The sequence below is a fragment of the Cyclopterus lumpus genome, chromosome 18 (genome assembly GCF_009769545.1).
Source record: "Cyclopterus lumpus isolate fCycLum1 chromosome 18, fCycLum1.pri, whole genome shotgun sequence".
NCBI classification, from domain to species: domain Eukaryota; kingdom Metazoa; phylum Chordata; class Actinopteri; order Perciformes; family Cyclopteridae; genus Cyclopterus; species Cyclopterus lumpus.
In genome coordinates, this window is record NC_046983.1 from 4,397,714 (window position 1) to 4,425,665 (window position 27,952).

A 27,952-nucleotide genomic window follows, 5' to 3' on the forward strand; every position below is an offset into this window, starting at 1 on the left:
TTGGATGATTGCCAGCTTTTATTCTGAGAGGAAGATGTGCAAAAAGGTTTAGCCAAATCATTTTAAAATAAATAAACTGCATCAGTGGCTTTCTCCACCTTTCTCTGCTATCTAGAGTAAGTGTGTGTTTTCCTTCAGACAACACGATTCCACCACTAAATCTAATGTGTAACTTTTTAGATATCTACTCTCTAGTTGAGTGAGCTTTATGGAAAAGGGAAGGAAGTTTAACTGAAGAAAACTTTGCTCAAAGTCTAAGAGTTACAAAATCTTTCCTCAGAAGCAGAGTGTCAGAGAGTCAGTGAGGACATGAGGATGGGACTCACTTTAGTTTGTGTGCCGGGGCTTTTCTGTGAGTACTTTCTATGTTTTAATCATAGTTTTATAGAGAAAACCTTTTACATGCCTGATGTTAATAGTTTCAATTTGATGACGATGTTTCTAACTTTATTTCAGTGATGAATATTCTCCTCTACTGTGGACACGCTCAAGGTTTTTATACAACTTCCTTTCTTTTTTTAAATATATTCACTCATGACAATTCTTCACCTATTGCCACTCTTTAACACATTATATTAATGTGTTCTGTTTAGTTAATTCATGATGAATACTATAAAAAAAAAACGCATTTCACTCATTTTGTTTTTGTTTCTAGAGACTTCGCTGTCCATTGATCCAAACAGGTCCACTTTCTTTACTGGAGAGTCTGTTACCTTCACATGTGACGTGAGGATGGGAGAACCTTTCAACAATCCCAAACTCTGGGATTGTTCAATCATTAGGAATGGTCATAAGTTTCTCTCCAACACTTTAAATAAGATATCTATATCTCTAACTCCAGAATACAGTGGTGAATACCAATGTGTTGCAACTTGCAAGATCGTCTCACTGATAAGAATAGAAAGTAATACAATCTCTATAACTGTATCAGGTAAGTGAACAGAGTTTTTTCCATCATGACCAAATTCACTAAAGGTACTTATTATTTATGAGCCGAGTTTATATAACATCCTTTAAAGTGCTAATATAATATAATGTAGTGATACTGTGTGAATGTTAACTAGTGTAAGATTTATAAACCTTAAAGGTTGACCACTGATGCTGTTTAACCATGTAATCCTAAACTTTGAGTAAAGGACCAATTATCACATAATCTTGATCGTTAAAATAAAAACAAAGAAAGATGGACGGGCTTCAGCTGTGTAGCACCCAAACTCTCTCAGTAGATCTACATAAAACATATTTAAACAGGAATCAGGCGGTGTTTGGGTTTGTTTGTTAAAAAGGTAGCTACCACGAAGGCGTACCTGTATTTGGTGGAAGTTATATTACCTTCCTAATAATAAAGAACCCCTCTAATTTAGCAATGGGGTTATTTAATTATACTATACTATAGTTTAAAAGACTGACCCCAGAAAACAGCTTTCTGTTAAAAAGCAATGAGTTTAATGACTAAATTATATTTACCCTTTTGGGGGACAATAACAACACAAAACAGACTTACAAACAGGACTTTAAATACTAATCCTGAATACATTTTTGACTAATAATTAACCCTAATAGTAATACATTCTAATTGGCTGATATGTAACATTAGAATTGGGCACACACACACACACACACACACACACACACACTCACGTACACCCAAACAAACGTAGCTCCGGTGCGTCGCTGCCTCAGCCGAGCAGGAACCAGCCAATCAAACTCACAGATCGGCGGAGTGACACCTGGCTTATCCAATCAAACCAGATAGCGCTACCTCAGGGCACCAACTGAATTTAACCCATTGTGGGCCTGCGATATAGTGTAGGATGGTTTATTTACATAACTTTAACGAGTTACTGCCTACCTTATTTTTACTCAATTATTTTAATTAACCACGTATTATGACACTTACTTTCAGGTTAATTACCTTTTAGAGTTATTTGCTACAGCTGTTTACATAAATACATTTACAGAATAAGTGCAATATGCTATCCCTTTTGAAAAATTAGTGGCATTAATGTATCTAACAGGGCAGGTGAGTGTGGCGCCTCCTTCAGGGGAAATGTACTCATTACTTAGTGAACCTGTCATTTATTACAGGAAGAGTGACTTTGACATCTTCTTCTGTCTCCAACTTAATGTTAAATTATATTTATATTAAAAACATAAATCACTGATACCTTGTAACATTGTTAATGTATTTAAAGTGATTCACTATCCCTCCTCGTTTGAAGGAGAATCCATGTTATGTTCATTTAACCAACAACTTCAGTGGTTAATAAGTGAAACATAAACATGAGTTCTCTTGATTTCCTTCAGTTTATTTTACGTTAATAAAATACACAGATTCAGAAGTGATTAAATGTGTACATTCACACCTGTTTTACACATTTGGAGACAGGAACATAATGTAGGTTACAAGCGGTGCATGTAACCCACTCACGACTCATAACATGTCTTCCCAACAGATAAACCCAAGCCGGTCCTCACTGTGTCTCCATTGTGGCCGAGTCCTGGAGACTCAGTGACTCTGACCTGCAGGGTTGAACATCCATCTGCAGGATGGAGGTTCTTCTGGTACCAGGTTGTTCCCAAACTGGAGTCCTACAGCTATGAGCTGCTACCTGGTAGCTCCACTGGGACTGAAGAGGACTCCTTCATTGTTCATGGACAGACGCACACAGCAGGATATGTGTGCAGAGCTGGAAGAGGAGATCCATTGTTCTACTCTTCGTATAGTGAACCTCAGTTCATCTGGTCTGGAGGTAGGTTAGTTCAGACTTTTATGTTCTTGCTCAGAGGAAGAAATGTCATTATTGTGGTGACATTTTCCCTCAAACAGCACCAAACGTTGAGTTTTCTAAACTTGTCTCTAGAACATTTTAAGTACATTTTAACATTAATGAAACTCTTGACCCTCCTTTTCACCTTCACAGTTTGGAAATCTATAATACAATCTTGTACCGCAATGCATTCTTTTCTTTTATGAACTAGATACTTTAAATGTTTTCAAAGGGTTTTATTTTCTTTCAGTTATATGTCATATGTCATCTCTTGATTCATTTTTCTTTTTGATCCTATGTTTTTATTCACAAGTAAAAAGATTAAAAGTATAATAAATAGGATTATTTTCATATAGCTTTTTTAAAACTTTATTTTTCTGTGCTTTGTTTGTCTCCTCGTGTGTTTTTCAGATTTCCATCCAGCAGCGTCTCTCACAGTGAGTCCTCCCAGAATGCAGTTCTTCAGCAAAGATTCACTGTCACTGAGCTGTGAGGGAAACTCTACTGAGTGGAGAGTGAGAAGGTTTATTAAATATGACCACCTGGCATATTGTTCTTCCTGGGGAACCATGACTGGATCTACATGCAGCATCAACTCTAATGGGATTAGTGGAGTGTACTGGTGTGAGTCTGAAACAGGACAGTTCAGCAATGCAGCCAACATCACTGTACAGAGTGAGTTTTAATTCATTTAAGAGATATTTGTTTCTGAAGTATTTCAACATTCTATTATAAAGTGTTGACATCTACAGATGACTCGTATTAACCAAACTTATTTTACTCATCAAAGAGTTTTTGCCCTTTTTAGACCATTCTGTATCACACTGCCACTAAATTGACATTGGCCCAATATATTTAACATTAATTATAGCTGTAGATGTGACCATGTACATTTCCAAAGGGCCATCGTTTTCAAAATGGCTACTTTATGAATCTGTAAAACACAATAAAAAACGATGAAATGTGTCCTCATCATTTACAGCAGCTTGTTCAACCAGCTGATGTTTTTGAGCCAAACTTCCTATTCTTTGTTCTCTTCACAGGCGGTGATGTCATCCTGGTGAGCTCTGTCCATCCTGTGACTGAGGGACATTCTGTCACTCTCAGCTGCAGGTTGAGGACAGAAAAGGTTCTTTATAGCGTGGATTTCTATAAAAATGGCAAACTCATCTCAAATGATGCCAGCGGGGAGCTGTTTATCTCTGAAGTTACAAAGTCAGATGAAGGTTTTTATAAATGTGAAGGAAGAGATTCATCACAAGGTTTCAGGAGTTTGAAGTCACCAAAGAGTTGGTTGTCAGTTAAATGTGAGTATAAGATTAAAAACAGTGTTATAAGTTGGTTTAAACTATTTGTTTAAGTCAGACATACTTGTGTATCTATTGATGATTATGTGTATTTGTGTGTATATTCTGAAGCTGCAACAACAAGCTCTCCAGTTCCCGTGCTGTTGGTTGTTGGTCTGGTTTGTGGAGTTTCACTGATTATTCTGCTGCTGCTGGTTCTGTATTGCTACAGAAAGTCAAAAGGTGAGATCTGTTCCTTCTGATATTAGATTGATTACAATCTAAGAAGTCAGTCACAGATATAATAACATGTTGTGTAGTAACAATAGAACAATTATAAAACAGCAAAAGTCTTTTTCTTCCAGATTCACGCCTCGTGAGGTTGGTACAAAACTCTCTTCTCTCTTTCTGAACATAACAGCAGTACTTTACACGTTCCTCATTAAATACATTTACTTCCTGTTCTGGGTCCACCAGGTCTCAGAGCACCAATCAGAGCCCAGCTACAGACCACATGACCAACCAGGTTGAAACTCAAAACAATGCATATGCCTCTCTTCTCCATGGTCAGCTTTTATCCTGATTCATTTATTACTGTATAGTTTAATTTAAAACTGACATTTCTATTTCTGGTTATCTGTTTAATAATATTACATAATTCATATAATGTGGTTAAAATGACTGATATGACCTTGTCTTGATTTCCACGGCTCTGTAGGTGATTCTTGTCTCTATGAAACAATCAGAGGCTCTGAAGAACCTGGACATGGTACAGTATATACTGTGTGTTTATCACAGAGCTGTTAGAAATACTAAAATAAGATGAAATGACTGCTGACAATTCCTTAAGTAAAAAAAAAGTATGTAATGAGAATAAAATGCAATAGTTTAAATGTGTTTGTCGGCCAGCAGTCTTTAAATAAAGGACATAAAATGGTCTTTTCATGCATTCATCTGATCCTTCTAACAGGGAACAATAATGAACCAGAGGAGAGCGTTTACTCCAATGTGACGATGGGAACAGCTGCAGGTACAGACGAGTACAACAGACTTTGTACTACGACTTTGAGTGTATTTCTTTATTACGACCAGCTGGAGACACCAATTCACATACAACAATGACTGTAAATAAGAGCTTTTAAACAGTTTGGATGTGTTTGAGTTTGTCTGTTTCACATGCAGCATGTTGCTTTACAGACATGTTTAATCCAATAAATATCACATAAATCTGATTATTAATGTCTCACAAATATTAGTTGGCGACACAATAGATAACTGTATTACACAATATTCAGCGACATGAGTAAAATGTCAAAATGCACCTGTAACTCTTAATTAACCTTAAATCTATTTTTCATTTGTGTTCTTCCAGGTCAATAACACATCTTTATGGACAGAACCAGAGAATGGATGACAACATGAAAAACCACATCCTGGTCTTTTTTTATAATTATTGTGTGAACTTCTTCCACACAACTCAAACACCAACTGAAAGACTTGTGAAAATATCATAATCATCATTTTGTCAGGAGTCAGCCCACTCAGCACGTTTCCGTAACTAGAAACCCGTAGATCGGTGCTATCAGAAAAAGGCAGATAGCAAAGAGCAAGAGGACTTAACACAGATTCTAAATGTATTTTCAAAATCCTTCTGCACCAAAGCATCTCTGAGATATGAGCTAAAAAACACAGCAACATGAATCGATTTAGCACTTACAGTCACAAATGTTGCTTATTTAAAAAATGTTCTTCTTCTAATCAACAAAGACTGCTATATTTTGATGTATTCAACACCATAAGTAATATAAAAGTGAAATATAAGGTTTGGTACATGAGAAAATTCAAATTGCCCATTTCGCCTAATTTATCTGTACTAAAACCTCTCTAACTTTGTTCTGCTTTACTTTTTCAAAGTCAAACTTTGCACCGAGACTGGTCACATATTGTGCTATGATCTATGATGTGCTTTGCTGTTTCTGTGCATCTTTCCAAAAGATAATCATCCTGAAAGTGCTTTTTTTTCTAGGCGAACCTGGAAATTCAACTTTTGCTGTCTTTCATCTTTATTTACTCTTAACCAGTAACATATATACTAATATGTACACATCTGAACAGAAGCCCACATGTGTTGCCTTTATTATAACACCAACATTATTCAAATAGTCTTTGTGGTTGCAGAGCTACACCCTTTTTAGTTTGGTTATGATATTTCGAGCAGAAACCTAGAAAATAGCTTGGGGCTTAAAAGAAAATACATCATATGGCTTTAATATTCAGTTTTACTTGGTGAAATGTCTTCACTTTATTACATATAATAAATCAAATGTTAAGATTGAGTGTTTTGTATATACAGTTTTCTCTCTTCTGGTAGTCACTTTTTTGTAGACAACTTTGAATGGAGGCTGGTTTAAAAAGCAGGAACAAGTTTAATCTTTGAGCTTCAGTACGTTGGTGATAATGCGGATATAAAGTCATCCTCTCTTTTATTTTTCATGAAAAAGATTCTACATTTAATCTGTTTTTGGAAAACATTCAAGTTCCTTTCTATTTTTCAATGGGTTGACAGGTGCTGAACGTAATTTGGTTTCATCTGGATAGATTTAATCTGTTTTCCTATGTTTGACCTTTTTATACATCAATAAACTTCAAGTTTCTGACTGCCATCTCTGATTACTAGGAAGCATTTCCAGATTCTTATATTGAAGATTAATGTTGAACATTAGTAAAGTGGCTCTTTAAAATACTTATAGCATTCCTAAAGTCTCTGCATATAGAGTCCTGTATTAACTACTGGAGCTGTTGCTCGATGTTGAAGCTCGAGAGCCCCCCAAGTCGGGCTAGTCTCAGGCTTGTGTGAAACAATGGACTAATCATGAAGGAATATAATGATGTTTTACAAGTTAAGAAGAATACAAGAATGTGTAAGCTGTTTGTATGCTCCAAACACCAAAGTTATGAATGACCAAATATCAATCAAAAGATCTCGCGAACAGTTGGACCACGCAGCAGCTTTGTGGCTCGTGTTGTTGTTGTTAGCTTCAAGCTAGACATGAACGGAATAGCTTTCTAGAAAGTAGACAACCTGGAGATTCACAAGATCTCCTTCAATTTCTTCTCCACTAAAGCATCAGTGAATGCGATCTTAGAGAATTATGACTTACTTTGGCTAAAAAAGGACAATCGGTGGTCTTTAAGCGGCGCATGCACACGGTCGCTAACTGACGGCTGACTTCCTGTTAGAGCAGAACAGTATCTTGGGGTCCATTGAGTCAGATTTTACTTTTTTATCAGCGAATCGTAGTGAGCATTTGACAGAAAACTGAGGATTTGAGGGCACAGAGCATTATTATGGTTTATTTAGTCTATGTTTCTGCTGTATTTGGATGTATTGAACACCAATAGTGAAATACAAGTGAAATATAGCATGGTCAATGAGAACATTGAAATGGCACTGTACTAAAACCTCTCTAATTTTATTATGCTTCACTTTATCAAAGTCAAACTTTGCAGAGAGACTGTTGACATATTGTGCGATTATTTGTTAGAGGTTTAAACCCACAGCTGCATTATTCCAAAGAGATAATCCTCCTGAAAGTTCTTTATTTATCCTTTTTATTCTATTTTTTTTCAATCTTTGGTGTTGGAGTTGTGTTTGGAGCATGAACAAACGGCTTACACATTCTTGTATTCTTCTTTAATTTGGTGTGCAACAGCATTATATTTATTTATTATATTTGTTCATGTTTAGTCCATTGTTTCACACAAGCCTGAGACTAATGTGTGCCATCTTCATTTACTCTTAACCAGTAACATATATACTGATATCCACACATCTGGTCAAATCTCACAAGTTTTGCCTTTATTATAACACCAACAGTATTCAAATAGCTCTTGTGGTTGCAGAGAGAAGGCCATTTTAGTATGAGTATGCAATTATTCGCTAATTTCCCCCAAAAAATGATAGAACGGTTTCTTTAATTTTACATCTTGAATACGTAAAAACTAGAAACGCCTTTCTCAGAATGAGAGGAGCAGAGTGAGTGCTGGACGTCAGGATGGGACTCACTCTGTTTGCTGGAGCTGAGTCACATCCTGAGGCTGAAGACGTTGCAAAATTTCACCATCATTTCACCATAAAGTGAAGACATGTACAAATTCTGTGATACGATAGGCCGACAATTTTGTTATCCAAACTGTAGAAGAAACATATTTACATGTTATATATTGACCCAGTTTGGTGAGAAAGATCACGGATTACAAAGAGAGTATGCCACCTGAGTTTCATCTGCATCTTTAGTATAATGCATAATGCATAATGTATGTACGTGGGTAGTTTAATAATTCTAGAATGGAAACCTTTGACTTTATGCAGCTGCCTTTACAGTAACATCAATAATTGCTGTCCCTTTGCTGATGATCATATATGTAGGAAGGAGATTGAAATATCGGCCCATTATCATATTTAAATGTAATGTTCTTCCGTCTTATGAGCATTACAACACGCTGTGTTCCAAGCAGTCTGGTTGTTTGAGCTTTGTGTAAAAGAGAAGGAAACACACGCTGAAAACTCAGAAGCAGAAGATAAAACTTCAGATCCAATTGATTTATGAAATGCGTCTTCTTTTTCTCTCCATTTCCTGATTTTTTCCATTTGCTTCATACGTTTGAAGCTTTCTGTAAAAATCTTTTCTCATAAGCAGAGTGTCAGAGAGTCAGTGAGGACATGAGGATGGGACTCACTTTAGTTTGTGTGCCGGGGCTTTTCTGTGAGTACTTTCTATGTTTTAATCATAGTTTTATAGAGAAAACCTTTTAAATGCCTGATGTTAATAGTTTCAATTTGATGATGATGTTTCTAACTTTATTTTAGTGATGAATATTCTCCTCTACTGTGGACACGCTCAAGGTTTTTCTTTTGTGAATAAATAGAAAAACAGAATTTGTCTAATCACCATCAGCATGTCCATACTTGAGAGGTGTATTAATCACAATAATACAGGTTGATACTATTGTATAACAATTCAAGATTTAAATACAAACCACATGACTTTCACTATGCAAGATCTTGGCTGCAGAATAAACTATCACACTTAGTGATAGTAGTAAACTAAATAAAAGAACTTGACAAACTACAGATGCTTTGTCCTCTTTTCAACATTGTCCTTAATCTGTACCATTTAAACAAAGACCGAGTGCTTTGTACTCTGTGAAGAACCCAGAGCAAACCCTCTGAGAAGTCTTGTAAAACTGTAATGTAAAACTTCTTCAAAAGATGAAGACAACATTGTTTTATTGTGAAACGTTTTTTATGACAATTTTTGCTCATGCTTTTGTAAATTCCGACCACCTTTTCCTTTTCTCTTTTACTTAACAACTTTAAGTCGACAGGTGCACACCTTTTGTTGTTTGATGGCTCAGACAGTTCATGTAAATACACATCATACATTTATAGTATTGTGGATTTGTGAGGCGTTTCAGGTCTTTTTCTCTCCCCCTTTCCTCAATGAAAATCCCTCGTTAGAAACTCACACCATTAATAAAATCGATTCTGAGACAAATGATAACACTGGTACAGGTGATGTCATGTCAACTATTTTTCCATTCTGATACATGTTATTCTATTTACAATATTGTGTTTATTCTCCAGAACTGTCTGCCAACCCTCTTAAGGGTCCCGACCCCCAGGTTGAGAACCACTGTGTGATAAATATACAAACATGCATTTGATAGCTATACAGTATCTTACACACACACGTTTTTTGAGCCCAATAAATAATAAAAAGGAGGCCCTGTCTAAAATTGTGGCGGATAAGTCAATTAATATTCCAGAGACTCAGACTCACAAGAGCTTTGCAATCTGTGCAACGTACACAACTCTTTGTCCTTAGACCCTCAAACTGAATTAGGAAAACTCACCCAAAAAAAGAAAAGAAATCACACAAAATATTTAGAATTTCAAATTCTAAACTAATACATATATATTGGTGTCTTAATTAAGTGTAACTAGCATTTGCTTGAAAGGTTTGATTAACATCTGGCGGTGTAAGGATTCCTTCACTTCCTGTTATTAAAGAGGTGGGGTGATATCCTGCCTAACTGCAAAATCAGGTTAGTTTACATGGCAAAGTGTTTATCAAATGTACATAGTATCAAATTGAGATTCAGGATTCAACTTTGCACAAGTACAACAAATGTTAAATATGGATATTAACATTAACATAATTTTTTTCCCATACTGTTATGATATGGTGTAGTTGGTGGACCCAAACACACGCTCGCACAGCAGAGGGACAAGATAAGCACAAGCTTCGGTGTACGGTGTACTCTGCAGGAAACCTGTTCGCACAGATGAGTAGTATATATAGGGTAAATTTGCGCGTATACGTAATATATTATACAGGGTGGTTAGGTATTGTTGATTCTTTCACCTCTGGACCCCTCTTCTGCTGCTTCTTTGACCAGGACTGCTGCTGCTGTTTCTGTTGCTGCTCATTTGGATTCTTTGCAAGATGCAGTCTGCCGGTGGTTTGGATAAGACCCCCACTGGACGTGCTATAGGTATGTCGGCAGACTTTAGACCTAACAATACAACTGTGGATGCTGCCCGGCCCCAGAGACTTCAGAAGGATGGTCTTACTACTGAGAGGACCCCGGTCTTAGAGATAGAACACAAGGGCTTAAACGGGTATGTTTACAGGGTTATGTATAATAATGGTATGGTAGCACTTGGGGCTAGCAAGGAATATGACAGTGTAGAGGATGTAGATGTTGTTACTAGATGGGAGGGGTTAATGTCTGTGAAAGATTGGCAACAGTTTTGCACAGTTGTCTCTGTGGAGCTTGATCATCGTGGTTTTCAGAAGTCGCTTTATACGGCTCAGTGGTACAGTGTTGCAGGACCAAAAATACACCATCTTAGAGCAGTTTGCTACAACAGACGACCCAACGGTTTTATGTTGGTAGTGGTCCAGTTTTGAGCGCGAGCGCTACAGCCACGAAACGTGACGTAATGACGTCTCGGCAGCCGGTTCGGCACCGTCATTTTACGTACACATCGTCGAAATCAGACAAACATTCAGTCACATCTCGCAAGATTTTCAGAATGAGACTTCGGCTTGACGATAAACAGACCGGATCAAGAGAACGCCTAAAAAATATATATATAATAACAATCTGAGCGCGTCGGTGGCAAGAACAAACACTTTCTTAGTACATTGACAGTGAGGAATTGCCCTGAAGATATACAATGCAGCCCGTTTAGTTTAAATACATAATAAGTACAACATACAACACTGTAGTTATTTTCTTTGCTGTAGTTCAAGGGAGACAACATGTGGAAGCTTACTAAGACTCCTCCTGAACTTCTGTAAGTATTAAAGTGCCATTTTACTCATTTTCAACCTGAATCTTATTGTTGCAATGCAGGTTTGTGTTCCTCAGCATGCTCCATCTGCTGTCCACCCCATGATGTAAAACTAATTACAGATACACTTAATTAAAGGGATTTATTCTCCCAAGAGAGCTTCTTTTTTTTTTTTTTTACAATTGCATAGGTTTTTAGATCAAATTATTTTACCTGATGGTTCAAAGTTATACGTTTCTTCATTATTTCTATCCCCAAAAGCATGACTCACCTGGATCAGCAAAATCAGTGTGCAGATTATGAGACAAATTAAAATGCATGTGTAAAGAACTAAAAGTATATTGACGGTATATTGGAAACAAAAGTTTATTGACACATTTAAAAGAACCAACATTTTAAAAATACAGAAGATTAAAAACATGTGATGATTTCTTTTAAATCATCTTCTAATAGATTAACTGTACAAAAGACTCGTCAGATAGCAAAGCTGCCCGCAAGGATTACATTTTTTAAAAAGCTGCAAATATTGATTAAACAGATTTTGTTTTTCATGTCTTTATTGATCTGGAAGAGAACAAAAGAATATAGAGAGTAACGTTATTTAAAATGTGCTTAAAGGTGCTTCAAGAAATGTTACTCTACTGGACTATTGACTATATGTAAAACAAATTGTTTAATTATCACTGCATTATTACCACGAGATGTTCCTGGTTTGATTTCAGAATAAACAGTTTCATCCGCTTCTGCAGATCTTGATCTCCCTATGAATGGAAAGATGAATTTGAATAATGTTTACTAGTAATACCCCTGTACTGATACAAAAAAACAACACAGGAGAAAATAGATTACAATATTAGGCAGAATAGGTTATAATGATAATGGAAGTAGGAATAAACAGCAATGGTTTCAGAATATGTTAAAACTATTTTTTTATTTTTTTATTTAAACAATGTCCGTTTTGAAGTGACACATAACTCACTTTACACAAAGACTCAGTGTGATGAGGAGGAGCGGCTGCAGGTGGACGAAGACTTTACTTACGTTCATCTCTCTTGTCTTTATTGTGAGGGTAAACCTGGGCATACATCACATTGTCGTCTAAAACAAAAGACACATTTTTAGTTATATATCGATGAATGAATACAGATGAATGAAATGTGTCATGCGGTTATGTTTATTTTATGATTGCATAGTAGTGTCAGATATTACAATTTAAAAAAGTAAGATTAACAACAATTTATTTCAAAAATGTGTAGGATTTGAATATTGTTGTTTTTGATGACACTGGGCCATAGTAAATACCAAATGAAGACTTATTTAGAAAGATCTGTTGTACCTGCAGCTGAAGACATCTTCACGTCCGAGTAAACGGCGCTCTCTTCTGCTTCATTATTCTTCCCTGTCACAAAGATAAGAGGAGAGCATGACGAGTCCATCCTGCACTTCAAGACCTTTTTTTTATGTAATCGTCTTTAACAGATAACCAACAATAGAATGTTCATGTTTAAAGTAAATTATACATTAATAAATGAATCAGGATAAAAGCTGACCATGGAGAAGAGAGGCATATGCATTATTTTGAGTTTCAACCTGGTTGGTCACGTGGTCTGTAGCTGGGCTCTGATTGGTGCTCTGAGACCTGGTGGACCCAGAACAGGAAGTAAGTGTATTTAATGAGGAACGTGTAAAGTACTGCTGTTATGTTCAGAAAGAGAGAAGAGAGTTTTGTACCAACCTCACGAGGCGTGAATCTGGAAGAAAAAGACTTTTGCTGTTTTATAATTGTTCTATTGTTACTACACAACATGTTATTATATCTGTGACTGACTTCTTAGATTGTAATCAATCTAATATCAGAAGGAACAGATCTCACCTTTTGACTTTCTGTAGCAATACAGAACCAGCAGCAGCAGAATAATCAGTGAAACTCCACAAACCAGACCAACAACCAACAGCACGGGAACTGGAGAGCTTGTTGTTGCAGCTTCAGAATATACACACAAATACACATAATCATCAATAGATACACAAGTATGTCTGACTTAAAGAAATAGTTTAAACCAACTTAAAACAGCGTTTTTAATCTTATACTCACATTTAACTGACAACCAACTCTCTGGTGACGTCAAACTCCTGAAACCTTGTGGTGAATCTCTTCCTTCACATTTATAAAAACCTTCATCTGACTTTGTAACTTCAGAGATAAACAGCTCCCCGCTGGCATCATTTGAGATGAGTTTGCCATTTTTATAGAAATCCACGTTATAAAGAACCTTTTCTGTCCTCAACCTGCAGCTGAGAGTGACAGAATGTCCCTCAGTCACAGGACGGACAGAGCTCACCAGGATAACATCACCGCCTGTGAAGAGAACAAAGAATAGGTATTATTATAGATATTAGGTTATTCTTGAGGCATTTTTTCACAAAAATTGCGAAGATTTGCATACCAGACTAAAACGAGTGTACCTCCTCAACCATAAGAGCTATTTGACGACGTGATTGTTTGACCTGAGTAAAGACAAAGAGCGGTGACGTTTCCCGGATCCCAGCCGAGGGTCGGCGGCTGTTTGGCGGTTGACAACGAGAGGTGCCTCATAACGAACAGGTGAGCAGACGACCTTGAGTTGGACTGTCTGTGATTGGATAAACTAAATTGAGTTGTCAACAGCAGAATAAGCCTCCGTCCGTAGTTTAGAAATAGGTTGTCCCTGATCACACGTAAAGTAAAAGCACATATTTCCACTGGGCTTTTCAGAGGGAAAGAGAATAAGTGTCCACTGGTAGGGATTTAGGTAAAAGAATAAAGAGTTTAAATAGGACTAAGGGACGCTCGTGAGAGATACCAACGTCGACTCTTAGACGATAGAAATACAAGTTGAAGTTCGCGGGAAGACGTTGATACCTCTTGTAACTGACCGGTGGCTCAGACGCGGTCAGTTTAGTTTATTACCGCGGAAGGCGAGGAGGGACACAGGGAAAGTTTTATTGTTTTCAATGCACTGTGCGGGTGGGTTTTGTAGATCTTGGTGAGTTTAACGAGACCTGAAAACCGAGCGTATCAGGACACAAAAGTGTGCTGAGAATTCCTCGGAAGAAGTTTTTCGACCAGACTACATCTCTGTGGGGCATTAAAAGGGAAATAAAAGGGGAAATCATAGTCTATGGTACAATGGGTTAAGGAGAAATTAAACAATATTTGTGAACTGGTGTTATAAACCCCAGTGATCGACCGCTGTATCCCTCTGGTACAGTAGAAGCTTCTCTGCACTCAAAATAAGAAATAGCGCCTCTAGAGGTACGAACACTCATACCCCAGTGGGCAGAGAGGGTACTGCACGGACTTAAACCTTTGACACCATCGTGTGGCCAAAATTAGGTATTACAACGACAAGATTAGTATACACTTGTTCCTCACAACAGGCTGACACACACTTTAGCAACCAAACTGACGCTGACATACACCATCAAAACAGCACAGATAGGGAATAATAATAATACTAGTAATGAATAGGTGGTGAAAGTAAGAATAAGAATAAAATACTGATAAGGAAGAATAAAAGATGTTTAAGCAAAATTCAAACTCATACACCATCAAAACAGTAACTGAAGGCACAATAATAATCATACATCTTATTGGGCTTTGGTTGTTGAGTTGCGTGTATGGAGCATGTACAAATGGTTTACTTATTCTTGTAGACCAGGCTCTGATGCTTAATATGGTACATGGAGTTATTATATTTGTTATTTATTCTTAAAATACACATGCACACATGTACAGATGCACATATCTGTCTGTCCTTAGAAGGGGACTCTCAGGCTTATTAAACTCATTATGAAAATAAGTTTGGTTAATACGAGTCATCTATAGATGTCAACACTTTATAATAGAATGTTGAAATACTTCATAAACAAATATCTCTTAAATGAATTAAAACTCACTCTGTACAGTGATGTTGGCTGCATTGCTGAACTGTCCTGTTTCAGACTCACACCAGTACACTCCACTAATCCCAATAGAGTTGATGCTGCATGTAGATCCAGTCATGGTTCCCCAAGAAGAACAATATGTCAGGTATTTAATAAACCTTCTCACTCTCCACTCAGTAGAGTTTCCCTCACAGCTCAGTGACAGTGACTCTTTGCTGAAGAACTGCATTCTGGGAGGTCTCACTGTGAGAGACGCTGCTGGATGGAAATCTGAAAAACACACGAGGAGACAAACAAAGCACAACAAAGAAAGTAATTCCTTTTGTTTAAGGAACTACTTTCTCCTCCGGAACGCTTTATCTTTATTTATGGACTTTTTAAAAAATTATTTTGGTTTAAATTGTCCCGAGACAGGCAACAATAAACCTTCCCCTCCAGTTTAAACCTTGTGATTGTGCCTGTTTTTTCAGCTCTCTTGCACTGCCCCACCCTAGGGACATTCTAAGGCTACGAAAGCAAAACGATACCTATATGACCATCATGAATGTTATATTCCATTACTGCTATTAGATCCACCAACGTGCTTCTCACTGCACCTTTTTTAAACGCTGCTGACTTCATGTTTGTTAGCTGCAGAATAACCTGAAGTGCACTGAAGAATAATGCATGGGATGATTCCTTTACTGCCCTTGAATCCCAAAAGAACAAGACCTGAAGAAGAGATCTAGCATAGCAAGCATAACAAGTCATTGTATAGTTGCATTTTGGAGTGAACCCTAATGTAAAAGCAGCCATGTACCAAACTAGACGTCTCCCCCTTACATCTAAAAGCTGTATTTAAAGGTTTGGGGGGAAAGAGAGAAGGAGGGAAATGAATGAAGGAAAGGACTTAAGGAAAGAGGGGAAACAAAAAGTAAATGGCCTTAGTTGCATGTATTGAAATCAAACACGTCTTAAGGTAAATTTAAATTAACCAATAGAAATAATAAATGCTATTCATGAGAGAAAATATGATTGTAAGGCATATGATTGTAAGGCCAACTGAAATAAAAAAAATGTCAATATGTAATGTCGTGGCCTTAAAAAATTGGATTATTTATTTCAAAAGTTTAGAATTAATATGAACACTTTGTGTGTGAAGATGAGAAGGAGGGTCAAGAGATTCATTCATGTTAAAATGTTCTAGAGAGAAGTTTAGAAAACTTGTTTGAGGTCAAATGTCACCACAACAGTTAGTCTGAACTAACCTACCTCCAGACCAGATGAACTGAGGTTCACTCTACGAAGAGTAGAACACTGGATCTCCTCTTCCAGCTCTGCACACATATCCTGCTGTGTGCGTCTGTCCATGAACAATGAAGGAGTCCTCTTCAGTCCCAGTGGAGCTACCAGGTAGCAGCTCATAGCTGTAGGACTCCAGTTTGGGAACAACCTGGTACCAGAAGAACCTCCATCCTGCAGATGGATGTTCAACCCTGCAGGTCAGAGTCACTGAGTCTCCAGGACTCGGCCACAATGGAGACACAGTGAGGACCGGCTTGGGTTTATCTGTTGGGAAGACATGTTATGATGAGTCGTGAGTGGGTTACATGCACCGCTTGTAAACTACATCATGTTTTCACTTTAAATATATTAACAATGTTACATGCTATCAGTTACAATGTAAATAATTTAACATTAAGTTGGAGACAGAAGAAGATGTCAAAGTCACTCTTCCTTTAAGAAATGACAGGTTCACTAAGTAATGAGCACATTTCCCCTGAAGGAGGCGCCACACTCAGCTGCTCTGTTAGATACATTCATGTTGTCACTAATTATTCACCGACTACTTTCTAGGATGTGTTGTCCTATATTCATTTCTCAAAATGGATACAACACTGGATGGTTTGTCTTATTATTATTATGCAAATATCTCATGCAACATCTGAACCCTGTCAATCTATTTTGTTCATATATTTATGGTCCTTGGATTACACGGTTAAACAGCTGCATAAAAGCTTTATGTATCTTACAGTAATATTTACACATTATCACTATACGGTATATTATAATAGCACTTTGTCACGGACAGGTTTATTATATCAACATGGCTAATAAATAAACAAATGTTTTTAGTGATTTTGGTCATGATGGTAAAACTCTGTTCACTTACCTGTTACATTTAGAGACACTTTATTACTTTCTAAAACAGCTGGTGATCTCTTGTGAGTTGCATAACACTGATATTCCCCAGTGAAGCCTGGAGTTACAGGTGGTGATATAATTATCTTGTCTGTGCGATAGTCGAGAAAATTAACGCCATTCTTCCTGAATGTGTACAACCAGCCAGTCTCTTCTCCTGTCCTCACGTCACATGTGAAGGTAACAGACTCTCCAGTAAAGAAAGTGGACCTGTTTGGATCAGTGGACAGCCAAATATCTAGAAACAAGGGGAAATGTGAAAATGAGTGATCATAAATTCACTAAACAGAACACATTAATATAATGTGTTAAAGAGTGACAATAGGTGGAGAATTGTCTTGAGTGAATATATAAAAATAAGAAAGGAAGTTGTATAAAAACCTTGAGCGTGTCCACAGTAGAGGAGAATATTCATCACTAAAATAAAGTTAGAAACATCATCCTCAAATTGAAACTATTAACATCAGGCATGTAAAAGGTTTTCTCTATAAAACTATGATTAAAACATAGAAAGTACTCACAGAAAAGCTCCGCCACACAAACTAAAGTGAGTCCCATCCTCACGTCCTCACTGACTCTCTGACACTCTGCTTCTGAGGAAAGATTTTGTAACTCTTAGACTTTAAGCAAAGTTTGAAACCGCATCATTTTCTGCAACTTCTTCTTCAGTTAAACTTCCTTCCCTTTTCCATAAAGCTCACTCAACTAGAGAGTTTATATCTAAAAAGTTACACATTAGATTTAGTGGTGGAATCGTGTTGTCTGAAGGAAAACACACACTTACGCTAGATAGCAGAGAAAGGTGGAGAAAGCCACTGATGCAGTTTATTTATTTTAAAATTATTTGGCTAAACCTTTTTGCACATCTTCCTCTCAGAATAAAAGCTGGCAATCATCCAACTATGGTGTATATACAAGATGTGAAAACAAGTTCAGACCGGAGCAGTTGATGAGTCATTCTTAGTCATTATTCTGTTAATTCATCGACTCATAGTGTGGCTCACATCATCTTTGCCCTTTTTTAGCTCTTCCTCCATTTCCTTTGACATGTCAATCTTTTTTAATGAAACCCAGAACATCACAGGTGTGTCCCTTTTCCTGTCATGTGAGAGAGGGTCACGTTCGTATGGTTTCTAATGTCACTATTGCACGTACCAGTTGAAAGCCTTTCCCTCTTTTTTATCACAGCTCCGATGTTGTTATCACAGCATCAGCGGCCATCGCTGGCCTTTTCCATGATAGCCTGACCATACACCTGCTATGTCTCTTTAGTAGTAATGTCAGCCTTATTATACATATGCTATGCCTCTTTAGTAGTAATGTCAGCCTTACTATACACCTGCTTGTGTCTGTAGCTAATTACACATCAAAACTGACTAGGATGACATGTGGTGTTCCCCAAGGTTCACTACTGGGGCCTCATCTGTTCAACATCTACATGGTTCCACTGGCTCAGATTATGAAAAACAACAACGTGTGTTATCATAATTATGCAGACGACACAAATCCACATAACTATATCACCAGGGGATTATAATCCCATACAAGGGCTAGCTAAATGCATTGAAGAAATCAACAACTGGATGTTCCAGAATTTTCATCAATTAAATAAAGATAAAACAGAAGTAATTGTTTTTTGGTCCCAACGTCAGCGCTCAGCTCCAATCACTGATGTTGAAAACCACAAACTAAGCCAGAAATCTAGGTGTAGTTATGGATTCAGACCTTAACCTGAACAGCCATATCAAGACAATTACAAAATCAGCCTACCACCACCTGAAGTATATATCAAGGATTAGAGGACTTGTGTCTCAACAGGATTTGGAGAAACTTGTCCATGCATTTATTACTGTTAATTCTTTGGAAGGTACTCCGCTTTAATACTCTTAAGTGTAGTGTAGTAAGCATTTTAAAGGGCTATTTGACTTATAAATGTGTGGAAATGTGTTATCTAATAATATTTTTTTTTGCTAGAGAAATGGCAGTCAGAAACACTGCTGTCAGCTTTGTGCTGGAAGTTTATTGATGCATCAAAAGGTCAAACATAAGAAAACAAACTAAATACATCCAGGTGAAACCAAAGTACACACAGGAGCTGTCAAACCATTTTTTAAATGTTGGACAAATACAAACTCCAAAAACAGAAATGTGGACGCTCTATCCTCAAAAATGAAAGAGAGGATGACTTTATATCCGCATTATCATCCATTCAAAGTTGTGTACAACAAAGTGACTGTACCAGAAGAGAGAAGAAAACTGTATATACAAAACACTCATTCCTAACATTTGATTTATTATATGTAATAAAGTGAAGACCTTTCACCAAGTAAAACTGAATATTAAAGCCAGATGATGTATTTTCTTTAAATGATGTGCTAATAGGTTAACTGTACAACATACTGTATTATTGAAGGAAAGAAGAAGTTCACACAATAATAATTATAAAAAAGACAAGGATGTGGTTTTTCATGTTGTCATCCATTCTCTGGTTCTGTCCATAAAGATATGTTATTGACCTGGAAGAACGCAAATGAAAAATAGATTTAAGGTTATTTAAGAGTTACAGGTGCCTTTTGACATGTTACTCATGTCTCTGAATATTGTGTAATACAGTTATCTATTGTGTTGCCAACTAATGTTTTGAGACATTAATAATCAGATTTATGTGATTTTTAATGGATCAAACATTACATTACATTACATTACATGACATTTAGCTGACGCTTTTATCCAAAGCGACTTACAATAAGTGCATTAAACCATGAGTCCAAACTCAGAACAACAAGAATCAAGCAAGTACAATTTCTTCAATAACGTCAAACTACAGAGTACTATCCGTAAGTGCCATTTAAGTGCTACTAAAGTGCTAAACAACAAAGTGCTATCGGTAAGGGACATTTAAGTGCTACTAGAGTGCTACTACGGCTCTACCTTCCCTATTCAAGGTATAGTCGAAAAAGATGTGTTTTTAGTTTGCCACAGAAGGTGTAGAGACTTTCTGCTGTCCTGATGTCAATGGGGAGCTCGTTCCACCAATGAGGAGCCAGTACAGCAAACAGTCGTGATTTTGTTGAGTGTTTAGCGCGAAGTGAAGGAGCTACAAGCCGATTGGGGTCGTATTCTCCTGATGCTGTACAGCATGTATCTACAGGAGCGTGTTATTGCGGTAATGTCGGCAGTCAGGGAGAGTTGACTGTCGAGTGTCACTCCGAGGTTCCTGGCAGTCGGAGTCGGAGCCAGCACTGAGTTGTTGAAGTTAATAGTTAGGTCGTGGGTGGGAGAGCCTTTTCCTGGAAGGAGGAGAAGTTCAGTCTTGTCCAGGTTAATTTTCAGGTGGTGAGCGGACATCCACTGAGAGATGTCGGTCAGACAGGCAGAGATTCGTGCTGCTACCTGTGTTTCAGATTGGGGAAACGAGAGGATCAGTTGGGTGTCGTCAGCATAGCTGTGGTAGGTGAAGCCATGCGAGCGAATGACAGAGCCAAGAGAGTTGGTGTACAGGGAGAAGAGAAGAGGACCAAGGACTGAACCCTGAGGGACCCCAGTAGTCAGAGGACAAGGCTCAGACACAGATCCTCTCCAGGTTACCCGGTAAGAGCGGTTGGTGAGGTAGGATGAGAAGAGTGAGAGCGCGGTGCCTGAGATACCCAGGTCCTGGAGGGAGGACATGAGGATCTGGTGGTTCACTGTGTCAAAGGCAGCGGAAAGGTCTAGAAGGATAAGGACAGAGGAGAGAGAGGCTGCTCTAGCAGTGTGAAGCTGCTCAGAGACAGCAAGGAGGGCAGTCTCTGTTGAGTGGCCTGCCTTGAATCCAGACTGGTGGGGGTCTAGAAGGTTGTTACAGTGGAGAAAGGAGGAGACTTGGTTAAAGATAGCTCGCTCTAGAGTTTTGGAAAGTAAGGGGAGGAGAGAGACAGGTCTGTAGTTATTGACTTCAGACATTCAAACACATCTGTAAAGCAACATGCTGCATGTGAAACAGACAAACTTAAACATATTCAAACTGTTTAAAAGCTCTTATTTTCAGTCATTGTTGTATGTGAATTGGTGTCTCCAGGTGGTCGTAATAAAGAAATACACTCAAAGTCGTAGTACAAAGTCAAACTAAAGAAAAGAGGGAAGCCCTGAACGACATGTCTGATCTCCCAACTTTATTAACAAGTGAACCTCACACACGAACCCAGCACCCTTTCTTGAGTCATTTAAGACGTACTGCAAAAGGCACATCGTCTGTCAACGTCTTCTGCATGACTAACTGTTCTTAGGAAAACTTACAACTACTAAGTAACAGTTTCATAACCACATACATTTCATTTCAAAATCTCTCCAGAATTTTAAACTTGTGGTGGCACTTAACAGATGTATTCATTTATTAATGAAACAGTTATTTAACATAAACCTGAACTATTGGGATCTGGGTGGCCTACCAGTCACCAACATAGCTGCAGTGGATTATTCTGCCACTCGATACACTGGACTGTTACCTTTTGTTTAACGGATTATTTATTTTATAATAACAATTGTGTAACCGAGTAATCATGTAGATATTATTTATATTAATTATTTATATTTTTTAAATTATTTATATTTATTATTATTTATATACATTCCTAATTAGTTAACACTAACTACAGACAATCATAGACACATTACCTATTTATGAATCCTCCGTTGCTCTGAGGATTAACAAGAGTCCTTTGGGTCTATTGTTCAGCGCAGGTACATATTTACAACAGCAGGTGACAGGAAAAGGGACACACCTGTGATGTTCTGGGTTTCATTAAAAAAGATTGACATGTCAAAGGAAATGGAGGAAGAGCTTAAAAGGGCAAAGATGATGTCAGCCACACTATGAGACGATGATTTAACAGAATAATGACTGTTTCAAACTTTGCTCAAAGTCTAAGAGTTACAAAATCTTTCCTCAGAAGCAGAGTGTCAGAGAGTCAGTGAGGACGTGAGGATGGGACTCACTTTAGTTTGTGTGCCGGGGCTTTTCTGTGAGTACTTTCTATGTTTTAATCATAGTTTTATAGAGAAAACCTTTTACATGCCTGATGTTAATAGTTTCAATTTGATGATGACGTTTCTAACTTTATTTTAGTGATGAATATTCTCCTCTACTGTGGACACGCTCAAGGTTTTTATACAACTTATTTTTATATATTCACTCAAGACAATTCTCCACCTATTGTCACTCTTTAACACATTATATTAATGTGTTCTGTTTAGTGAATTTATGATCACTCATTTTCACATTTCCCCTTGTTTCTAGATATTTGGCTGTCCACTGATCCAAACAGGTCCACTTTCTTTACTGGAGAGTCTGTTACCTTCACATGTGACGTGAGGACAGGAGAAGAGACTGGCTGGTTGTACTCATTCAGGAGGAATGGCGTTAATTTTCTCTTCTACAGCACAGACAAGATAATTAGATCACCACCTGTAACTCCAGGCTTCACTGAGAAATATCAGTGTTATGCAACTCACAAGAGATCATCAGCTGTTTTCATAGAAAGTAATAAAGTGTCTCTAACTGTAACAGGTAAGTGAACAGAGTTTTACCATCATGACCAAAATCACTAAAAACATTTGTTTATTTATTAGCCATGTTGATATAATAAACCTGTCCGTGACAAAGTGCTATTATAATATACCGTATAGTGATAATGTGTAAATATTACTGTAAGATACATAAAGCTTTTATGCAGCTGTTTAACCGTGTAATCCAAGGACCATAAATATATGAACACAATAGATTGACAGGGTTCAGATGTTGCATGAGATATTTGCATAATAATAATAAGACAAACCATCCAGTGTTGTATCCATTTTGAGAAATGAATATAGGACAACACATCCTAGGAAGTAGTCGGTGAATAATTAGTGACAACATGAATGTATCTAACAGAGCAGCTGAGTGTGGCGCCTCCTTCAGGGGAAATGTGCTCATTACTTAGTGAACCTGTCATTTCTTACAGGAAGAGTGACTTTGACATCTTCTTCTGTCTCCAACTTAATGTTAAATTATTTACATTGTAACTGATAGCATGTAACATTGTTAATATATTTAAAGTGAAAACATGATGTAGTTTACAAGCGGTGCATGTAACCCACTCACGACTCATAACATGTCTTCCCAACAGATAAACCCAAGCCGGTCCTCACTGTGTCTCCATTGTGGCCGAGTCCTGGAGACTCAGTGACTCTGACCTGCAGGGTTGAACATCCATCTGCAGGATGGAGGTTCTTCTGGTACCAGGTTGTTCCCAAACTACCATACTCCTACAGCTATGAGCTGCTACCTGGTAGCTCCACTGGGACTGAAGAGGACTCCTTCATTGTTCATGGACAGACGCACACAGCAGGATATGTGTGCAGAGCTGGAAGAGGAGATCCATTGTTCTACTCTTCGTATAGTGAACCTCAGTTCATCTGGTCTGGAGGTAGGTTAGTTCAATATTTCAGTTGGGAAATGTTTTACTGTTGTATTTCATCTCAAAATTCACTAGCAAATAAAAATATTAAAAACATTAAAAAAACAACGAATATTATTTTCATTATGCTCGTTATAATAAAGAATATTAAAAAGTGTGCTTTGTTTGTCTCCTCGTGTGTTTTTCAGATTTCCATCCAGCAGCGTCTCTCACAGTGAGTCCTCCCAGAATGCAGTTCTTCAGCAAAGAGTCACTGTCACTGAGCTGTGAGGGAAACTCTCCTGAGTGGAGAGTGAGAAGGTTTATTAAATATGTACACCTGGCATATTGTTCTTCCTTGGGAACCATGACTGGATCTACATGCAGCATCAACTCTATTGGGATTAGTGGAGTGTACTGGTGTGAGTCTGAAACAGGACAGTTCAGCAATGCAGCCAACATCACTGTACAGAGTGAGTTTTAATTCATTTAAAAGATATTTGATTCTGAAGTATTTCAATATTCTATTATAAAGTGTTGACATTTATGGATGAGTTGTATTAACCAAACTTATTTTACTCATCAAAGAGTTTTTGCCCTTTTTAGACCATTCTGTATCACACTGCCACTAAATTGACATTGGCCCAATATATTTAACATTAATTATAGCTGTAGATGTGACCATGTACATTTCCAAAGGGCCATCGTTTTCAAAATGGCTACTTTATGAATCTGTAAAACACAATAAAAAACGATGAAATGTGTCCTCATCATTTACAGCAGCTTGTTCAACCAGCTGATGTTTTTGAGCCAAACTTCCTATTCTTTGTTCTCTTCACAGGCGGTGATGTCATCCTGGTGAGCTCTGTCCATCCTGTGACTGAGGGACATTCTGTCACTCTCAGCTGCAGGTTGAGGACAGAAAAGGTTCTTTATAAAGTGGATTTCTATAAAAATGACAAACTCATCTCAAATGATGCCAGCGGGGAGCTGTTTATCTCTGAAGTTACAAAGTCAGATGAAGGTTTTTATAAATGTGAAGGAAGAGATTCACCACAAGGTTTCAGGAGTTTGACGTCACCAGAGAGTTGGTTGTCAGTTAAATGTGAGTATAAGATTAAAAACGCTGTTATAAGTTGGTTTAAACTATTTGTTTAAGTCAGACATACTTGTGTATCTATTGATGATTATGTGTATTTGTGTGTATATTCTGAAGCTGCAACAACAAGCTCTCCAGTTCCCGTGCTGTTGATTGTTGGTCTGGTTTGTGGAGTTTCACTGATTATTCTGCTGCTGCTGGTTCTGTATTGCTACAGAAAGTCAAAAGGTGAGATCTGTTCCTTCTGATATTAGATTGATTACAATCTAAGAAGTCAGTCACAGATATAATAACATGTTGTGTAGTAACAATAGAACAATTCTAAAACAGCAAAAGTCTTTTTCTTCCAGATTCACAGCCTCGTGAGGTTGGTACAAAACTCTCTTCTCTCTTTCTGAACATAACAGCAGTACTTTACACGTTCCTCATTAAATACATTTACTTCCTGTTCTGGGTCCACCAGGTCTCAGAGCACCAATCAGAGCCCAGCTACAGACCACGTGACCAACCAGGTTGAAACTCAAACAATGCATATGCCTCTCTTCTCCATGGTCAGCTTTTATCCTGATTCATTTATTAATGTATAGTTAAATTTAAAACTGACATTTCTATTTCTGGTTATCTGTTTAATAATATTACATAGTTAATATAATGTGGTTAAAATGACTGATATGACCTTGTCTTGATTTCCACGTCTCTGTAGGTGATTCTTGTCTCTATGAAACAATCAGAGGCTCTGAAGAACCTGGACATGGTACAGTATATACTGTGTGTTTATCACAGAGCTGTTAGAAATACTAAAATAAGATGAAGTGACTGCTGACAATTCCTTAAGTAAAAAAAAAGTATGTCATGAGAATAAAATGCAATAGTTTTAAAATGTGTTTGTCGGCCAGCAGTCTTTAAATAAAGGACATAAAATGGTCTTTTCATGCTTTCATCTGATCCTTCTAACAGGGAACAATAATGAACCAGAGGAGAGCGTTTACTCCAATGTGACGATGGGAACAGCTGCAGGTACAGACGAGTACAACAGACTTTGTACTACGACTTTGAGTGTATTTCTTTATTACGACCACCTGGAGACACCAATTCACATACAACAATGACTGTAAATAAGAGCTTTTAAACAGTTTGGATGTGTTTGAGTTTGTCTGTTTCACATGCAGCATGTTGCTTTACAGACATGTTTGAGTTGGCAACACAATATATAACTGTATTACACAATATTCAGAGATATGAGTAAAATGTCATAATGCACCTGCAACTCTTAAATAGTCACGGTAGTTCAAGGTTAGGACCCAATAGCAAGACCACAAGAGACAGTATCCGGTGTGATGTCCCGTGGCTCGTCACCGGAGGCAGGAACGGATACACCCGGAGAGGAGAGAGATCTAGTCCACGAATAGTCAAAGGACAATTTACTCCCTCAACGGGAGCCTCCAGGCGATCTGCCCATCTTGTCTGGATGCAGCCGACCGAAATCCTGAATTAGCGTGGGGTCAAGTTATCCTAGAGAGGGGCACCCATGAGCGTTACTCCGGACCGTATCCCTCCCAGTCCACGAGGTATCGGAAACCCCGACGGCGAGCATCCAAAAGTCTGTTGACCGTATGGGCCTCCGTCAATGAGTCGTGCGGGTGCTGGGGGTCTGGCCGGAGGGCACTGGTGGACACTGGTTTGATCTATGTGACAGCCTCGACTTTTTCCGGATCCGTCCTCACTTGACCCTTCTCGATGATGAACCCCAGGAACTGAGCTGAGGTTCACATGGAACTCACACTTCTCTGCCTTCACCGACAGCTTATTCTCTAGTAGGCGCCGGAGGACCATCCGGACGTGGCGCTGATGCTCCTGAAGGTCCACTGAATAGATGAGGATGTCGTCTAAGTACGCAAATACAAAACAGTTCAGGGGGTACGTTGTTTACCAATGCCTGGAATACTGCGGGGGCGTTGGTTAGTCCAAACGGCATGACCAAGTACTCGAAGTGACCCAGGGGGGTGTTGAACCCTGTTTTCCACTCATCCCCTGCTCGGATGTGCACCCAGTGGTATGCATTACGGAGGTCAAGGGAGGCCCAGAACTAGGCGGTTTTGAGGAAAAACATAAAACTGAAGACTCTCGCTGTGGTTATCAGAGAGGATGAGATGAAGCGGCCGGGTCCGGTGGGTGATTCTGACCAGGAAGCTGCCGTCTAGGGAAGTGACCACTAGCGGACACTCGAGCGTCCCTAAGGGAAATCTGGACTCTGGCTATAGATTCTGTGTCTGTGACATTTTGTTCCACTCCAGGGTCCACCACATTTGAGAGAAAGAGAGAGAGAGAGGGCAAGAGTGCAAAGAGAGAGATACAGGCAACAACAGTCTTGGTAGGGGGTTGAGCGAAGGCTTGGCTCCGCTCACCAGTATCCCAACCACGACTGGCCAGCGCCCCCGTTTGGCCAGGGTTGATATACTACCGGTGGTAAGGAGCCAGATTGTCCCACAGCTGTGTACCAATCAGGGATGTGGGCCATGGAGGTGTCTGGAGGGAGGCCCGAGAAAAAGAACACATGGCATAACAAAACACACGGGGGAGACTGGGGGGAAACAGAGGTTAACACTCAATGGGTCAGACGAGGGTCCTGACATAAATAACCTTACATCTCTTTTCCATTTGCTTTCTTCCAGGTCAATAACACACCTTTAATGACAGAACCAGTGGAATGGATGTCAATATGAAAAACCACATCCTTGTCTTTTTTTTTTATAATCATTGTGTGAATTTCTTCTTTCCTTCTATGAGACAGTATTTGCATAGTTAACCTATTAGCACATAATCTAAGGAAAATACATCATATAGCTTTAATATTCAGTTTTACTTTGTGAAAAGACTTCACATTATTACATGTAATAAATCAAATGTTA

General features: G+C 38.2%; 2 protein-coding genes across 3 annotated transcripts; one reads left to right on the forward strand and one right to left on the reverse strand.

The window, feature by feature from the left end:
* Positions 1 to 27,826, forward strand: LOC117747831. Its single transcript, XM_034557318.1, has 20 exons — positions 1 to 116; positions 281 to 352; positions 457 to 492; positions 656 to 931; positions 2,457 to 2,753; positions 3,183 to 3,446; positions 3,815 to 4,078; positions 4,190 to 4,300; positions 4,423 to 4,438; positions 4,535 to 4,623; positions 4,776 to 4,826; positions 22,804 to 23,073; positions 23,675 to 23,974; positions 24,154 to 24,417; positions 24,786 to 25,049; positions 25,161 to 25,271; positions 25,507 to 25,594; positions 25,747 to 25,797; positions 26,001 to 26,060; positions 27,716 to 27,826. The coding sequence occupies exons 2-17, from the start codon at positions 310 to 312 to the stop codon at positions 25,545 to 25,547; spliced, it is 2,697 nt and encodes an 898-aa protein (XP_034413209.1). The 5' UTR covers positions 1 to 116; positions 281 to 309; the 3' UTR covers positions 25,548 to 25,594; positions 25,747 to 25,797; positions 26,001 to 26,060; positions 27,716 to 27,826.
* LOC117747838 (high affinity immunoglobulin gamma Fc receptor I-like) lies at positions 11,771 to 16,702 on the reverse strand. 2 transcript variants are annotated; one of them, XM_034557330.1, is made up of 9 exons: positions 16,599 to 16,702; positions 15,360 to 15,617; positions 13,516 to 13,779; positions 13,294 to 13,404; positions 13,156 to 13,171; positions 12,971 to 13,059; positions 12,757 to 12,819; positions 12,462 to 12,518; positions 11,771 to 12,181 (listed from the first exon to the last, which is right to left on the reverse strand). In XM_034557330.1, the coding sequence occupies exons 2-9, from the start codon at positions 15,574 to 15,576 to the stop codon at positions 12,054 to 12,056; spliced, it is 945 nt and encodes a 314-aa protein (XP_034413221.1). In that variant the 5' UTR covers positions 15,577 to 15,617; positions 16,599 to 16,702; the 3' UTR covers positions 11,771 to 12,053. The 2 variants fall into 2 exon arrangements, with proteins under 2 accessions (XP_034413221.1, XP_034413222.1); XM_034557331.1 differs by lacking the exon at positions 16,599 to 16,702 and having other exon boundaries at positions 11,771 to 11,984; positions 12,116 to 12,181; positions 15,360 to 15,677.
* Positions 27,827 to 27,952: the final 126 nt, after the last annotated feature.